Genomic DNA, 17,757 nt, shown 5'->3' on the forward strand with positions numbered 1-17,757 from the left:
AAGGTGGTGGCGAGCTGCCTGCTGAACTGTTGTAGTCCATGTGCTGTGGATACACCCTCAGTGGTGTTATGGTGGGAGTTCCAGCATTCTGAGCAGCAGCAATATACTCGGTGTGGTCTGCAGGTGGTGGCATTCATATGTAATTGCTGGCCATGTCCCTTTGTGTGGTGTTATGATCCCCATCGGAGGACCAGAGACCAAAAATAACCAACTTTACTGAACCACCCCACAAATGAAGGAATTACCAACAAGATTTTGCTTCTTGTCACTTTTACTTTAACACAAATCAAAACCAATATAAATTATACATGAATTAACGGGCAACGATACTTGAAATAAAAAGGTAAATAGACGATACAACAGTTATGTCTTACGCAACCACAGGCGCTTGCGTCATTCCTCACACACATGTGGCACCACATGCAGTTCCAAAGTTCTCTAACTCAGCCCCTGGTAAGTACGATTTCTTACTTTCCCATTCAATCAATTCGGTCTTCAAACCGCATTCACTGGCAGCCTTATTCCACTCGAGGACCCTGGAGACGGTCATCACCTGAACAGCAGAACTTGGTTTGCTCAGTTCACGGCAGTCTTAATGGCACAGATTCCCCAGAGACTCCTTTATTCCATCCTTTTAATAAGCTCCATTAAACAGTCTGGCTGGCTCTGGCAAAACTGAAACAGCAGCAATAAAATTGCCCAATTGACAGTCCTTGTTCTAACCTTGTCTTCGGCTGTCTGTCACATTTACCTGCATTACACACACACACACACACACACACACACACAGCACCTTATAAATGTGCATTCTCTGTTCTCCCCTCTGCTCCAGCTCTCCTTTGTCTACAGCTATCCTTTATGCCGGGCCACAGAACTTCCTTGCTTAGGACTTCCTTGCAGCTGATACTGCTGCCAAGTCATGGGTAAACAGGTCAGAAGGGCTGATATTTTTCATTACTCAAGAAAATTACTATTGATCACTTTACAATTGATGGTAACTCTCAGAAGCCCTTTTACAACATTCTTGAAAACAATTACAGATTTACAGACATTTTAAAGAGATTATAAGTTTTTCTTACTGGACTGTTTCTGGGTCAAAGGTTGACATACTGCCACCACCACCACGCACCACCCCCCCCCCCACCCCCGCCCCCCAGCACCACCCCCTGTGCCCCCACCCCCGTCCCCCTTGGTAAAAAGGAAGCTTTGCTGCTGTGTTTAAAGTTAATACTTTGACAACTGGTGTTTTACAGGTTATAAAAGTAACAACAATGAAACACTGTAATCACAAAACAGGCTCCATTACAGACATGTCCCAGACTCCACCATCACCGTCCCTGGGTATATCTTGTCCCACCGGCAGGACAGACCCAGTAGAGGTGGGGACACAGTGGTATACAGTCGGGAGGGAGTTGCCCTGGGAGTCCTCAACATCGACTCTGGACCCCATGAAGGCTCATGGCATCAGGTCAAACATGGGCAAGGAAACCTCCTGCTGATTACCGCGTACCACCCTCCCTCAGCAGATAACTCAGTGCCTCCCCCATATTGAACATAATTTGGAGGAAGCACTGAGGGTGGCAAGGGCACAGAATGTACTCTGGGTGGGGGACTTCAATGTCCATCACCAAGAGTGGCTCGGTAGCACCACTACTGACTGAGCTGGCCCAGTCCTAAAGGACATAGCTACTAGACTGGGTCTGCAGCAGGTGGTGAGGGAACCAACAAGAGGGAAAAACATACTTGACCTCATCCTCACCAACCTGCCTGCCGCATATGCATCTGTCCATGACAGGATGAGTAGGAGTGAACACCGCACAGTCATTGTGGAGACGAAGTCCCACCTTCACATTGAGGATACCCTCCATTGTGTAGTGTGGCACTACCACCGTGCTAAATGGGATCGATTTCAAACAGATCTAGCAACTCAAGACTGGGCATCCATGATGTGCTGTGAGCCATCAGCAGCAGCTGAATTGTACTCAACCACAATCTATAACCTCATGGCCCTGCATATCCCCCACTCTACCATTACCATCAATCCAGGGGATCAACCGTGGTTCAATGAAGAGTGCAGGAGGGCATGTCAGGAGCAGCACCAGGCATACCTAAAAATGAGGTGTCAACCTGGTGAAGTTACAACACAGGACTACTTGTGTGTCAAACAGCATAAGCAGCAGGTGATAGACAGAGCTAAGTGACCCCACAACCAAAGGATCAGATCTAAACTCTGCAGCCCTGCCACATCCAGTTGTGGATGGTGATGGACAATTAAACAACTCACTGGAGGAGGAGGCTCCATAAATATCCCCATCCTCAATGATGGAGGAGCCCAGCACATCAGTGCAAAAGATAAGGCTGATGCATTTGCAAGAATCTTCATCCAGAAATGCCGAGTGGATGCCAGTCTCTAGCCAATTCGATTCACTCCAGGTGATATTATGAAATGGCTGAAGGCAGTGGATACTGCAAATGCTATGGGCCCTGACAATGTTCCAGCAATAGTACTGAAGTTGGTGGAGCGGGTGGTAAAGTGGCAGATGGATTTTAACATAGAGAATTGTGAGGTCATACATTTAGGGAGGTCAAACAGTTACAGGGATTACATAATAAATGGGAATATACTAAGAGGGGTAGATGAAGTGAGAGATCTTGGCGTACAAGTACACAGGTCCCTGAAGGCAACAGTTCAAGTAGACAAGGTTGTAAAGAAGGCATATGGAATGCTCTCCTTCATTGGCAGAGGTATAGAATATAAAAGTAAGGATATAATGTTGGAATTGTATAAAATACTGGTGAGGCCACAACTGGAGTATTGTGTGCAGTTCTGGTCACCACATTACAGGAAGGATGTAATAGCTGTGGAGAGAGTGCAGAGGAGGTTTACAAGAATGTTGCCAGGGTTAGAAAAGTGTAGCTACGAGGAGAGATTGGATAGGTTGGGGCTATTTTCCTTAGAACAAAGAAGGCTGAGAGGTGACTTGATTGAGGTGTACAAAATTATGAGGGGAATAGATAGAGTGGACAGGATAAAATTGTTTCCCTTGGTGGAGAATTCTAGAACCAGGGGACATAGATTCAAGATAAGTGGCAGAAGGTGTAGGGGGGACATGAGGAAGAACTTTTTTACACAGAGGGTAGTGGGTGTCTGGAATTCGCTGCCCAAGTTGGTGGTAGAGGCAGAAACTCTAAACTCTTTTAAAAAGTACCTGGATCTGCACCTAAAGTGCTGTAAGCTGCAGGGCTATGGGCCGGGTGCAGGAAGGTGGGATTAGAAAGGGCACCTTGGGTGTCCTCGAGCTGGCATGGACAAGATGGGCCGAATGGCCTCCTTCTGTGCTGTAACCTTTCTATGTTTCTATGGTTCTAACTTGCCATGGCCCTAGCCAAGCTGCTACAGTACAGTTCCAACACTGGCATCTACCCGGCTATGTGTCCAGGTATGTCCTGTACACAAAAAGCAGGACAAATCCAACCCGGCCAATTACTGCTCCATCAGTCTACTCTCCATCATCAGTAAAGTAATGGAAGCGGTCATTAACAGTGCTATCAAGCAGCACTTGCGTAGCAATAACCTGCTCACTGATGCCCAGTTTGGGTTCTGCCAGGGCCACTTATTCCTGCCCTCATTACAGCCTTGGTTCAAACATTGTCAAAAGAGCTGAACTCCTGAGGTGAGGTGAGAATGACTGCCCTTGACATCAAGGCAGCATTTGACCGAGTGTGGCATCAAGGAGCCCTAGCAAAACTGGAGTCAATAGGAATCAGGGGAAAACTCTCCGCTGGTTGGAGTCATACCTAGCACAAAAGAAGATGGTTGTGGTTGTTGGAGGTCAATCACCTCAGTTCCAGGACATCACTGCAGGAGTTCCTCAGGGTAGTGTCCTCGGCCCAACCATCTTCAGCTGCTTCATCAATGACCATCATAAGGTCAGGAGTGAGGATGTTCCCTGATGATTGCACAATGTTCAGAACCATTCGCAACTCCTCAGATACTGAAGCAGTCCCTGTCTAAATGCAGCAAGACCTGGACAATATCCAGGCTTGGGCTGACAAGTGGTAAGTAACATTCGTGCCACACAAGTGCCAGGCAATGACCATCTCCAACAAGAGAGAATCTAACCATCACCCCTTGACATTCAATGGCATTACCCTCACTGAATCCCCCACTATCAACATCCTGGGGGTTACCATTGACCAGAAAATGAGCTGGACTAGCCATATAAATACTGTGGCTACAACAGCAGGTCAGAGGCTGGGAATCCTGCGATGAGTAACTCACCTCCTGACTCCCCAAAGCCTGTCCACTATCTACAAGGCACAAGTCAGGAGTGTGATGGAATACTCCCCAGTTGCCTGGATGAGTGCAACTCCCACAGCACTCAAGAAACTTGGCACTGTCCAGGGCAAAGCAGCCTGCTTGATTGTCACCACATCCACAAACATTCACTCCTCCCACCACCAACGCACAGTAGCAGCAGTGTGTGCCATCTACAAGATGCTCTGCAGGAATTCACCAATGCTCCTTAGACAGCACCTTCCAAATCAACAACCACTACTATTTAGAAGGACAAGGGCAGCAGATAGATGGGAACACCACCACCTGGAAGTTCCCCTCCAAGTCACTCACCATCCTGACTTGGAAATATATCACCGTTCCTTCACTGTCACTGGGTCAAAATCCTAGAACTCCTTCCCTAACTGCACTGTGTGTGTACCTACACCACACGGACTGCAGCGGTTCAAGAAGGCAGCTCACCACCACCTTCTCAAGGGCAATTAGAGATAGGCAAAAAAAATGCTGGCCCAGCCAGCGACACCCACATCCCAGAAATGAATAAAAAAATACAGTTGTTATCACAATCCCATAAAACTCAATATGTTCACTTGGCTTTGGGGCATTATTATCATCTCTTGTTCTTTAAACTCTTGACAGGACATCGCCAGCAGATTGCTTTAACTGGCAACAGGCACCACTTTTTAGCGTAAATAGCTGCAGCATCAAACTCCACTGAAACAGCCTTAGGTTCTTAGTTTTGGACTTCTCAAGTGTTGTGGTCTATATGGACTCGTTCCTTGGTTCTGCCCTCTTTGTGTTGTTTTTAAAAAAAATTCTGTAATTGTACAGTGAGGACTTGGATTAGCATTTGTGAGGATTCCAAAGGTTCTGGAATTTGTTTGTTCAAGTTAACTTTGTCAGGAATGAATTATGTTAAAAAATAATTTGAGATTGTTTCCTTTGTCACTATGCTTCATGTCCAGTAAAGAAGGTTGCAGCCCAGGGGGAGTGGTGGTGGCATGATGGTATTGTCACTGGGCTGGTAATCCCAGGGTAATGCTCTGGGGGCTGGGGTTCAAGTCCCCTCACAGCAGGTGGTGGAATTTGAATTTAATAGAAATCTGGAATTAGAAGTCTGATAATGACCATGAAATCATTGTTGATTGTCATAAAAACCCATCCCACAAAAAAAGGTGTCAGATCTGGTATCCAAATTGATATAGATGGTTTGATGAAATGGGCAGACACATAGCAGATGAAATTCTAGATGGAGAAGTGATATATTTTGCTGGGAAGAATGAGGAAAGGCAGTATAAATGAAATTTTAAAGGCGGTACAGGAACAGACTAACCTGGTGATGTCCAGACAAAAGTCTTTAAAGGTGTGAGGAGGTTAGCGTTGAGAAGGACTGCTAAAAAAACCATGGAAGCCTTGGCTTCACTGAGTGAGGCATGGAGTACAGAAGTCAGGAGGTGTTGCAAAACCTCTCCAAATCCCCGGTTAGGTCTTAGCTGGAGCATTGTATTTTCTTCCAGGCATTGTACTTTAGGAAAGATGCCAGTCACTTTTCATGGGATGTGGACATTGCTGGCCAGGCCAGCATTATAGCCCATCCCTAACTGCTATTGTTCAGCAGGTATTTAAGAGTCACAACCACACATAGGCTGGACCAGTTTCCTTCCTAAAAGGGCACTAGTGAACCAGATGGGTTTTTTACAGCAATGGTTTCAGTCATCATCAGACTTTAATTCCAGATTTTTTTTATTGAATTCAAATTTCATCATCTGCTGTGGTAGGATTTAAACCCAAGTCCTCAGAGGATTGCCTTGTGTCTCTAGTCTAGTCATGATACCACTGTGCCGCCACCTCTCCACAACATGGTACCAAGAATTAGGGATTTCAGTTACATTAAAAGACTGAGGTTGTTCTGAGAGCAGCAAAAAAGTGAAGGGTTTGAATAAGAGTAAATAAGGAGAAGGGTCCGTAACCAGAGGAGACAGATTTATGGGGCAAAATGATCAAAGGCAACATGAGGAAATCCTTTTTTATCTGATGAGATTATTAATTGAATTTAAATTCCACTAACTGCCAGAATATTACTGGCCTAGTAACATGACCACTACACCACAATCTTCCCCCTGTCATGGCCTAGTGATCCAGAGACCCAGGCTAATCCTCTGGGGACATGGGTTCAAATCCCACCACAGCAGCTGGTGGAATTTAAATTCCATTAATAAAATCTCAGATTCAAAGCTAGTCTCAGTAATGACGACCATGGAACTATCATTGATTATCATAAAAACCCATCTGGTCCACTAATGCCCTTTCGGGAAGGAAATCTGCCATCCTTACCTGGTCTGGCCTACATGTGACTCCAGACCCACAGCAATGTGGTTGACTCTTAACTGCCCCCTGAAATGGCCCTAGCAAGCCCCTCAGTTCAAAGGCAATTAGGGATGGACAACAAATGCTGGTCTTGCCAGTGACCCCCACATCCTGTGAGAGAATAAATATATTTTAAAAACTTTAAAAAGAAAGTTGCATGTTATATATAAATGTTCACAGTAGAAGTAAACAGGGGAGGAGCTGATTAAATGGTTATCAGTGGTGTTGGAAGTACAGGCCTGTTGCTAGGTAACCATACCTGCCCAGTTCCAATCCACCAGCAAAACCTCCTCACCTATCGCATTTTTTATATGCAATCCTTACTGTAGTTTTATTTTATATATTTTTTTAATGTTTGCATCTGTGAACCCTTCACAGGAGTGATTGATTTTGGCCTTGTTGATTGTTGAATGGATTCTGATTCTGTAAAGAGATGAATCAGGTTGTGAGTGCTGCTGAGGTGTTTAGTCAGAAAAATCTCGGAGTATGAAGAGAGCTGCATGTCGGGATGGAGGGAGAGAGATGAAGGTAACAGCAGAACAGTGGATAAGAATTCATTTGAATATTTCCTACATTCAGATCTTTGTTTGAGAGAATGCTGGATATTGTACCATTCCTTTCGCTTCAGTTTCCACTCTGACCCCCTCCTCCACACCCCCACTCTGCCCCGAGGGTCCAGTTCAAGGGTCACCAGACAATCTTTGTGCATCCTCCACACTAGGGTTAGGTATAAGAGGCGCCAGGCAATCGCTTGTTCCCCCAACCTCTTGCTGGGGGTCAGGTTTAAGAGGTGCTGGGTGCTGGGCCCCCTCCTTGCTGGGGTCATCCCTCTCCTCTGCAGGATTCCCTGTTAGGCCTCACTGGAATACTGGACGCATCACTGGTCACCATGCAACAATAACAACTTGTAATTATACGGAACCTATAACACAATGAAACATCCCAAGTTGTTTTCAGGAGCATTATAAAACAGAATACCACACCGAGACACATAAGGAGATAGTAGGTCAGATTACCAAAAACTTGGTGAAAGAGGTAGGTTTAAAAAGTGTCCAAAAAGAGGAAAGTGAGGTGGAGAGGCAGAGAGATGTAGGGAGCATATTCCAGAGCTTAGGGTCCTGGTGACCAAAGGCAAGAATACCAATGGTGAAGCAATTATTAGGAATGCACAAGAGGTCAGTACTGGAGGTATCTCAGAGAGTTATGGGGTTACAGGAGATTACACAGATAGGGACGTGGCAAGACCATGGAGGGATTTGAAAGCAAAGATGAGAATTTTAAAATCAAGGTGTTGCTTGACCGGGAGCCAATGTAGGTCAGCAAATGATAGGGGAAGGGGACTTGCTGGGAGTTAACATCTGGGCAGCAGAGTTTTGGGCGAAGTCAAGCTTACGGAGGATGGAATGTAGAAGACCAGCCAGGAATGCTCAATAGGAAGGATGCCAACACCATGGAGAGAGTGCAGAGGAGTATTACTACATTAGTATCAGGGATGAAGGGCTTGGGTTATATGGAGACATTGGACACCTGAGATTGTTCTTAGAGAGGAGAAGGTTAAGGGGAGATGTAATAGAGCTGTTCAATGCCCTAGGGGGTTTCGATGGAATAAATAAGAACCAAATGTTTCCAGTATCAGGTGGGTAAACAGAGGACATAGATTTAAGGTGATTGGCAAAAGAAGTAGGGAGGGAGATGAGAATTTTTGTTGAATGCAGCAAGCTATTATGATCTGAAGTGGACTGTTATGATCTGTTATGATCTGTTATGATCTGAAGTGGACTGCCTGAAAGGGCAGTGAAAACAGATCCAATAGTAACTTTCAAAAGGGGAATTAGATAAATATTTGAAGGGGAAAAGTTTTCAGGAATATGGGGAAAGGGTGGGAGAGTAGGATTAATTGGAGAGATCTTTCAAAGAACCAACACTGGCATGATTGGTCAAATGGCCTCCTCTGTCTTGTATTTTTTATATATCTATCCAATCATGGATGTGAACATTGCTGGAAAGGCTGTCATTTATTGCCCATCCATAATTGCCCTTGAAACTGGTATTCTTTGATGCAATTCTATTTCCTTTGTTTCTGAGAAATTACAATGCATACCCGAACCTTACTGCCCCCCTACTTGATCCTATCCATTGGAAATGCCAGTGCAGCCATTGCTGGGGCAGAAACAAGTCCCACCCATGAAATGCCAATGCAGGCGAACGGGGGTTTGGGGGGGTGGGGGAGTGGCATTTGGCCCCTCAAGCCTATTCTGCTATTCAATCAGTCATGTCTGATCTGGGTCTTCACTCTATTTATAGCTGCCTTTCCTCCATATCCTTTGATAACTTTATGCAACATAAATCGACCAATCTCTGTCTTGAAGTTCCATTTGACCTCATCCAGTCCTTTGGGTCAGAGAGTTTCAGGTTCCCAATATCCTTAATGTGGAAAAACACTTCCTGGTTCCACGTTGAAATGGCCGAGCTTTAATTTGAAGACCATGTTATCTTGTTCTGGATACTCCCACCAGAGGAAATATTTATTGAAACCTTTTAGCATTTTAAACACCTCGATAAGATCACTCCTCAACTCTCTCAGCCAAGGGAATATACAGCATGCTTATGGAAACTGGCCTCATCACTTAACCCTGGTATCATTCTGGTGAGCCTGCCCCACTCCTGTTCCAATGCCAACAGGCTTCAGGCTGCAAACAGTGAGTTACACCTGGGCTAGCAGCTACGTGGTATCTAGAGGAAACTGACTACCCCGGGGGTATCGCATGATACGCAGCAAGCTCACATTCACTGGCTTTAAACATTTCACATTCTCTCCCAGCTCCTGCTAGTGTCTGTTGAACTTCTGTCACCTCACTCACTCAGGCATTGTTTCACATGAATGACCACACGGGATCCCTGACATTGAGCATTGGGGGGAGGGAGGGAGGGGAGGGGGGGGAAGTTTGGGGGGGGAGGGGGGCGGGGGGGAGGGGAAGGGAGAGGAATGGGTGGGGGGGGGGTGCAATGACTCAGCCCAGACGGGGTTTCAAGCCAGGACCTCACTGGTCTACATGTCCTGAATTGGAATGAGGACAGCAGGCAGTGGCCGAAGCATTCCAGCCAGAATGATGAACTCTGTGACATGCAGGAGATAGTCCGACATGTATTCTATAACATCATAGTGTGTAGTGAGTGATTCCAAGGCTGCAATCTAATCTGTGGAATCCAGATGATGTTAATAAAGCTCTCAAGGCATCATCAGAAACCCAGATTAGATTCGAGTGTTTGTAGCTCATTCCCAGTTATCTATGCAGATGAAAAACTGATGATTAGAGTTCTGGACAAGGGGAATGGAACTGTCTTTGGTAAAATATTGACCAAGATGTGCAACAATGTTCTACAGGGTCATGGCCTTGTCTGTAAATGTGTCAGGAATCATCAAATAATCCATATGAGCTATGGCTGAGGCACAGTTACAGAATCAGGCAGAGAGGGAGCTTTACTCTGTATCTAACACCGTGCTGTACCTGTCCTGGGAGTGTTTGATGGGGACAGTGTAGAGGGAGCTTTACTCTGTATCTAACCCCGTGCTGTACCTCTCCTGGGAGTGTTTGATGGGGACAATGCAGAGGGAGCTTTACTCTGTATCTAACCCCGTGCTGTACCTGTCCTGGGAGTGTTTGATGGGGACAGTGTAGAGGGAACTTTACTCTGTATCTAACCACGTGCTGTACCTGTCCTGGGAGTGTTTGATGGGGACAGTGTAGTGGGTGCTGTACTCTGTATCTAACCCCGTGCTGTACCTGTCCTGGGAGTTTTTGATGGGGACATTGTAGAGGGAGATTTACTCTGTATCTAACCCCGTGCTGTACCTGTCCTGGGAGTGTCTGATGGGGACAGTGTAGAGTGAGCTTTACTCTGTATCTAACCCCATGCTGTACCTGTCCTGGGAGTGTTTGATGGGGACAGTGTAGAGGGAGCTGTACTCTATATCTAACCACGTGCTGCATCTTGTTATGTAACACTGGGAGAATCCATACTCCTTTGGGTGTTTACTGTGACAAACACCTTTTCTATCTCAATGTGATCCAATAAGTTGTCATGAAATGTAAAGTTAAAATGTGTAACTTTACAATGGGATTTGAATCGTTGTTTCTCTCGGAGGAATTCTGAGGTTTTAACCTCCTTCACTGTATTGCTACATGGATCTTTCAATCCTGTGTGTTGCATTTAGTGAGATATTTCAAAAGCCTTACAATAGAGCTCACTTCCGGCAAGTATCATATTTACTTCCTGAAACACTTTCCTTATCAAACTTTCTCCAGTCTGTTGTGTTTATAACGTCTGATTCTAAACTTTCAGCAATAAATCCATGACATCTGCTAGTCTCTAATTAAAGACAGATTATTAATCAGGTATAGTAAACCTTGCAAAGTATAAACAGCCGAATCCCCTTCCCCTCGAGAGCTTCAACCCATCCCAAGCTCTTCATGTAACTTTTCAGAATGGGCTTTACAGAGAGGACGACCCCACCCCACCCTGGGGAATATTTGCAAATATCCTTTCACACCAATTGGCAGCTCATTAAAGGTATTGCAGTGTGGGGAGGGGTGTGGGAGGTGGGGAGGAGTGATGGATGGGGGTGGGTGTGTAGCTAATGGGGTTAAGGGTTGGGGGTTGCTCAGTTAGTGGGTGAGGGGGTGGGGATTTAGTGGGGTGGGGGTGAGGGTGAAGGGGTGGGAGTGAGGGGGTGTTAGGAGGGGGAGGGGGTTGGGAGGTTATGGGATTAGGGTGTGAAGGGGGTGGAGAGTTAGAGGCTGAGGGTGAGGAATGTGGCAAGTAAAAGGGTGAGGATGAGGGTGGTTAGGGTGGGGGTAGTGAGGAGTGTGGGCTGTTATGAGGGTGAGGGTGAGGGGGTTGAGGAGGTGTGACGGGTTAGGATGGTGAGGGGTGGGTGTTTAAGGGGTGGGGGTTTGGGGGTGAGGGGTTAGGGGTTGGGGGTTTAGGGGGCAAGGGGTTAGGGGGTGGGGGTTTAGGGGGCAGGGGTTTGGGGTGGGCGTTTAGGGGGGGTTTATGGGGTGGGGTTTAGGGGTGGATGTTTAGGGGTTAGGGGTGAGGGGGTGGGGGTTTAGGGGGCAAGGGATTAGGGGGTGGGGGTTTAGGGAGGGTTTATGGGGCAGGGTTTAGGGGGTGGGGTTGAAGGGGTGGGTGTTTAGGGGTTGGGGTGAGGGGGTGGGGGTTTAGGGGTGGGGTTTAGGGGATGGGGGTGAGGGGATGGGGTTGAAGGGGTGGGGGTTTAGGGATTAGGGGTGAGGGGGTGGGGGTTTAGGGGCAGGGTTTAGAGGGTGGGGGTTTAGGGGTGGAGTTTAGGGGGTGGGGGTGAGGGGGTGGGGGTTTAGGGGTGGGGTTTAGGGGGTGGGGTTTAGGGGCGGGGTTTAGGGGTGGGGGTGAGGGGGTGGGGGTTTAGGGGCAGGGTTTAGAGGGTGGGGGTTTAGGGGTGGAGTTTAGGGGGTGGGGGTGAGGAGGTGGGGGTTTAGGGGCGGAGTTTAGGGGTGGGGGTGAGGGGGTGGGTGTTTAGGGGTGGGGTTTAGGGGTGGGGGTGAGGGGGTGGGGGTTTAGTGGGTGGGGTTTAGGGGGTGGGGGTGAGGGGGTGGGGTAAGGGGTTGGGGTGAGGGGGTGGGGGTTTAGGGGCGGGATTTAGGGGGTGGGGGTGAGGGGGTGGGGGTTTAGGGGCGGGGTTTAGGGGTGGGGGTGAGGGGGTGGGGGTTTAGGGGCGGGGTTTAGGGGTGGGGGTGAGGGGGTGGGGGTTTAGGGGGTGGGGTTTAGGGGTGGGGTTTAGGGGGTGGGGGTGAGGGGGTGGGGGTTTAGGGGTGGGGTAAGGGGTTGGGGTGAGGGGGTGGGGGTTTAGGGGCGGGATTTAGGGGGTGGGGGTGAGGGGGTGGGGGTGAGGGGTTGGGGTGAGGGGGTGGGGGTTTAGGGGCGGGATTTAGGGGGTGGGGGTGAGGGGGTGGGGGTTTGGGGTGGGGTTTAGGGGGTGGGGGTGAGGGGGTGGGGTAAGGGGTTGGGGTGAGGGGGTGGGGGTTTAGGGGCGGGATTTAGGGGGTGGGGGTGAGGGGGTGGGGGGGTGAAGGGGTATTGTATACTGAGAATTCTGGGCTAGTGGAGCAAGTTGAGGGTGGGGGTGAGAGAGTCCAGTGGATAAAAGACTTCAGGGGGAACGTGACTGCCTCATGTCCAGGGGCTGTTAGAGTGGACAACTCCTGCCTTGTGATAACCCCCTGCGCCCTCCCTGAACAGGAACAGGAAGATCCCATTCGACCCCCCCTCAAGCCTGTTCGGAAAAATGGCACTGACACCCGCGAGCAACGCCGCGGGCGGTCTATCAGCGAGGTTGGTGGTGGGTGGGGGTGGGGGAGAGATAAAGGTTATTTGCCCCCCCCCCCCCCCCTCCCGCCCTCCCGCTCGCTCTGCTGCGGCGGCTCTCGGCTGGTTGGAGCAGCCAGGCATTAAGACCCGGGCGGAGCCGCTTTTGCTGGGCGGGGAAGTGGTGGTGGTGGTGGTGGTGGGGGGTATAAAAGGGAGGGAGCAGCTCCTGCAGCCTCTCACTGACAGGGAGACAGACACACAGACAGACACAGAGACAGACAGACAGACAGACAGACAGACAGAGGGAGCAGCTCCTGCAGCTCGGACACCGCAAACAACTGGGACGATCTGCAAGAAAAGTTGGGATTTGGTCTGCTCCACATTCCTGCCCCTTTCCCTCCCCTCAACCCCGGGACAGACCTTTCCCCTCCACCCTCCTCCCTTACCCTCTACCCCACCCCCACCCCCCCCCCCCCCAACCCCACTTTCCCCGCAGCCCCTCCCGGGCTCCTGCCACCCTGGATTCCCGCAGTTCCTCACCATGTTTCGCTCCCTTTAGATACCCCATGGAGCAGCCCAATTTCTATGAGTCGGAGCCCCGGCCAGTGGTGAGCGCTCAGCACCAGCAGCAGCAGCAGCAGCAGCAGCACCAGCAGCAGCACCAGCAGCAGCAGGAGGGGGGGGCTTTCGGCTACCGGGACCCCCCCTCCGAGCTGGGGGACATTTGCGAGAACGAGAACTCCATCGACATCAGCGCCTACATCGACCCCTCGGCGTTTAATGACGAGTTTCTGGCCGATCTGTTCACCCACCAGCAGCACCAGCAGCAGCAGCAGCACCAGCAGCAGCACCAGCAGCAGCAGCAGCACCAGCAGCAGCACCAGCAGCAGCAGCAGCACCACCACCACCACGGGCTGGGCAAACTGAGCCAGGACAAGGCCAAAGGGCCGGAGTTTGACCACCGCAAGGTGCCCGTCCCGCAGCCCCGAAACCAGCCGCCGCCCCACCCTGTGCATCAACCGCCCGGCTTCTGCTGCCTCCACAACTACGCGGGGGGCAAGGCGGAGGGTCTGGGGCCGCCGAGGTCAGTCATGGTCAAGCAGGAGCCGCGGGAGCAGGAGAAGGAGCTGAGCCGCTGTCCGGTGCCCGGAGCCTTCGCCCCGCAGCCGCCGCACCACCCGCCTCACCTGCAGCACCAGGTCGCTCACTGCGGCCAGACCACCATCCACCTCCAAGCCGGACACCCCACGCCGCCCCCCACGCCCGTGCCCAGCCCCCAGCACCTCAGCGCCCCGTCCGCCGCCCTCAAAATGCAGCCGGCACCCCCGCCCAAAAGCAAGAAGTCGGTGGACAAGTCGAGCCTGGAATACCGCCTGAGGAGGGAGCGGAACAACATCGCCGTGAGGAAAAGCCGGGATAAAGCCAAGATGCGCAATGTGGAGACGCAGCACAAAGTGATTGAACTGACCAGTGACAACGAGAGACTCCGCAAGAGGGTGGAACACCTGAGCCGGGAGCTGGAGACCCTCCGGGGTCTCTTCAGACAGCTCCCTGAAGACTCTTTGGTAAAAGCGATGGGAACCTGTGCCTGAACACACACAGTGTGTGTGTGTGTGTGTGTGAGAGAGACACTGAGAGACTCACAGAGACACAGAGAGACTCAGGGAGAGGGAGAGGGAGCTGCAAACTCTCCAACTCCAAAAGCCTTTTCAGTAAAAACCAACACCCGACAAAGCGACGCCTCTGTCCGCCCGGACTCCTCTTTAAGCCGACACTAAAAACATGGGCTGGACCATCCAAGCAGCCCAGTCCAACTCTCCCTCCAGGCAGCTGACCACATCCCGGACCTGCTCAGACCCCAGATGGTGAAGATGTGTCTGTGTGTGTGTGTGTTTTTTTTTTTAAATTTTAAATGTTGAGTAAGTGCAGCCTCTGTCAGAATGTGCGGGGTAGCTGCTCGACCCGGAGAGCAGGGCGGGATTGGGACACAGATTGAGCGGTGGGGATTTGCGGGGAGGTGGCGATGGTTAGAGTGGGTGGGGGTGGGGGGTGGGAGGGGAAGGGTTTGAGAAATCAGTAAATAACCAAAAATATTTTATTACTAGACACAGAGACTTTAAAGAGTATTTTGTACCATGTTGCCGCTTGGGTAGCTCCAGAACTGCTGACGGGGTGGGGGGGAGGAAGATTTGTCCCATGTGAATTTATGACAGAAACTGTCTCCGAGAAGTAAATAGATGGAAAAATATATCACCCCCACCCCCCCCCATCCCCACCTCCCCAAGCCGTGTGATCATGCGGAACTTGCCAATTTCTCGATGATTTCGAGTCAGGTTTCAGGGGCTGGACATTGGGACAGAATCTGGGGAGGTGTCTGTTTGATATTTCAGCCCCAGTTTGTAAGGGGTTTTGGCTTTTGATATCGCTCTGTTTGAACTGGATGTGAAGTGTGTAGGTTTTTATTTACCCACCACCCCAGGGCTGTCTCTGTCAGTTTGTATTTGTTATTTTTTTCTCTGGCGGGAGGGAATGTCTTTGTTTTATGTGTCTGTATGTCTGTGTATATATATTTTTTCTGGATGTTTTGTTTTAGAGGGGAAGCCGCTGACTGCTTTAGTCCCAGAGACGGTCGGCTCACCCAGTCTCCATTCGCAACGTTGTCAGCGATTCCAAAGATTTTTTTAAACTAATTTGTACCGATATCTGATACCCTGTTGTCCATGCAATTTTATGAAAAAATATGTATAATAAATGAAATATTATATTTAACTCTTGTGACGCTTTATGTGTGTCAGTCTCTCAGCCCAGGTTCGGTTTGCTCTCACTTGGGGTTAGCGGAAAGCCTCTTGCTGTTTCTCTCTATCTGCCCTCCTGTTCAGGCTTCTCCCCTTGCCCATTACTCTCCCCCTTTTTTTTCTATCTCCTCCTATCTCTCTCTCTCTCTCTCTGCCTTCCTGTCTGTCCGCTTCCCCTTTCTCTCTCTCTCTCTGTCTCTCTCACTGTGTCTCTCTCTCACTGTCTCTCTCTCTCTCACTGTCTGTCTCTGTCTCTCTCTCTCTCTGTCTGCCTGTCTGTTCGCTTCCCCTTTCTCTCTCTCTGTCTCTATCTCTCCCCCTCCAACTCGCTTCCATCTCGGGTTACTCCGTCTCCCTCTGGCCAGTTTCTCTTCTCTCTGACCCGAATCATGAGGCGCGGTCTCCCGAGGTTTACCTGGATCCTACATTCGCTAAACCAGGTGCTGGGGTTCCAGGAGCTCCCACTGCCCTCCCCCCAGAAAGCGGGAACACTGCCCGAGCTGGGGCTGGGGTGGGGACTTTGGGGACTGGGTTTGATGGGAGCACAGGCAGTGCTGACCCAGGCACTGAGTGTAAATGGGTTCACCTTCCAAACGGAGCTGCTGATTTCGCTCTGCATTTTCACAGAAAATCAGAGCAGAGACTTACAGACAGACCCCCGAGGAAGCGGCGGGATTGAGAAAGTGAGGCGTGACTGAGATGAGACCAGGAAGAGCACAGGGAGACTGCCGGGAGATAAAAAACATATAAACATCTCTAAAACTATTGGCCTGAGCAAGATCCAGACCCCCCCCCACCCCCCCACCATTAACCAGAATGTAGCCCGAAGCTGTCTGTGTGAACTGTCTGTATGTCGAATACAGAGACAGGACCACAAAAATCAAATACTGCAGATGCTGGAAATCTGAAATAAAAACAGAAAAGGACCTGAAGCGTGAACTCTGCACAGATGCTGCCAAAACGACAAGATATCCTCGGAATTTTCTCTTTTTATCATAGGATGTACAGTTGTGTGGACTCTGTGATGTATATGAGAGTGTGTCAGTGTACATATGTGTGTGTGTGTCAGTGTGTGTATATGAGATTGTGTGTCAGTGTGTGTATATAAGAGTGTGTCAGTGTGCATATGAGTGTGTCAGTGTGTACATGAGAGTTTGTGTCAGTGCGTGTATGAGTGTGTCAGTGTACATATGTGAGAATGTATGTCAGTGTGTGTACATGAGACTGTGTTTCAGTGTGTATATATGAGTGTGTCTGTGTGTACATGAGAGTGTGTGTCAGTTTGTGTATATGAGAGTGTGTGTCAATGCGTGTATATGAGTGTGTCAGTGTGTATATATGAATGTGTCTATATGTACATGAGAGTGTGTGTCAGTGTGTGTACATGAGAGTGTGTGTCAGTGCGTGTACATGAGAGTGTGTGTCAGTGCGTGTATATGAGAGTGTGTGTCAGTGCGTGTATATGAGAGTGTGTGTCAGTGTGTATATATGAGAGTGTGTCTGTGTTTATAAGAGAATGTGTGTCAGTGTGTGTATATGAGATTGTGTGTCAGTGTGCATATATGAGTGTGTCAGTGCATGTATATGAGAGTGTGTGTCAGTGTATGTATATGAGAGTGTGTGTCAGTGCATGTATATGAGAGTGTGTGTCAGTGTGTATATGAGAACGTGTGTCAGTGTGTGTATATGAGATTGTGTGTCAGTGTGTGTATATGAGAGTGTGTCAGTGTGCATATGTGAGTGTGTCAGTGTGTGTATATGAGAGTGTGTGTCAGTGTGTATATGAGAACGTGTGTCAGTGTGTGTATATGAGATTGTGTGTCAGTGTGTGTATATGAGAGTGTGTCAGTGTGCATATGTGAGTGTGTCAGTGTGTGTATATGAGAGTGTGTGCCAGTGTGTGTACATGAGAGTGTGTGTCAGTGCGTGTACATGAGAGTGTGTGTCAGT

At 49.3% G+C, this 17,757-nt stretch overlaps 1 protein-coding gene across 4 annotated transcripts; it reads left to right on the forward strand.

Annotated features, from left to right (window-relative positions):
* The first annotated feature begins 13,491 nt into the window (after positions 1-13,491).
* cebpa (CCAAT enhancer binding protein alpha) lies at positions 13,492-15,781 on the forward strand. 4 transcript variants are annotated; one of them, XM_041190857.1, is made up of 2 exons: positions 13,492-13,842; positions 13,885-15,781. In XM_041190857.1, the coding sequence occupies exons 1-2, from the start codon at positions 13,579-13,581 to the stop codon at positions 14,602-14,604; spliced, it is 984 nt and encodes a 327-aa protein (XP_041046791.1). In that variant the 5' UTR covers positions 13,492-13,578; the 3' UTR covers positions 14,605-15,781. The 4 variants fall into 4 exon arrangements, with proteins under 4 accessions (XP_041046791.1, XP_041046790.1, XP_041046794.1 ...); XM_041190856.1 differs by having other exon boundaries at positions 13,492-13,839; positions 13,882-15,781; XM_041190860.1 differs by having other exon boundaries at positions 13,492-13,833; positions 13,894-15,781.
* Positions 15,782-17,757: the final 1,976 nt, after the last annotated feature.

Source organism: Carcharodon carcharias, chromosome 7 (genome assembly GCF_017639515.1).
Source record: "Carcharodon carcharias isolate sCarCar2 chromosome 7, sCarCar2.pri, whole genome shotgun sequence".
Lineage (NCBI taxonomy): Eukaryota > Metazoa > Chordata > Chondrichthyes > Lamniformes > Lamnidae > Carcharodon > Carcharodon carcharias.

Bases quoted from the DNA above. Each gene is read 5' to 3' on its own strand.
- cebpa (XM_041190857.1), top strand. From the start codon at position 13,579: ATGGAGCAGCCCAATTTCTATGAGTCGGAGCCCCGGCCAGTGGTGAGC. The intron at 13,843-13,884 runs CAGCAGCACCAG...CAGCAGCACCAG, and splicing joins ACCAGCAGCACCAGCAGCAG to CAGCAGCACCAGCAGCAGCA.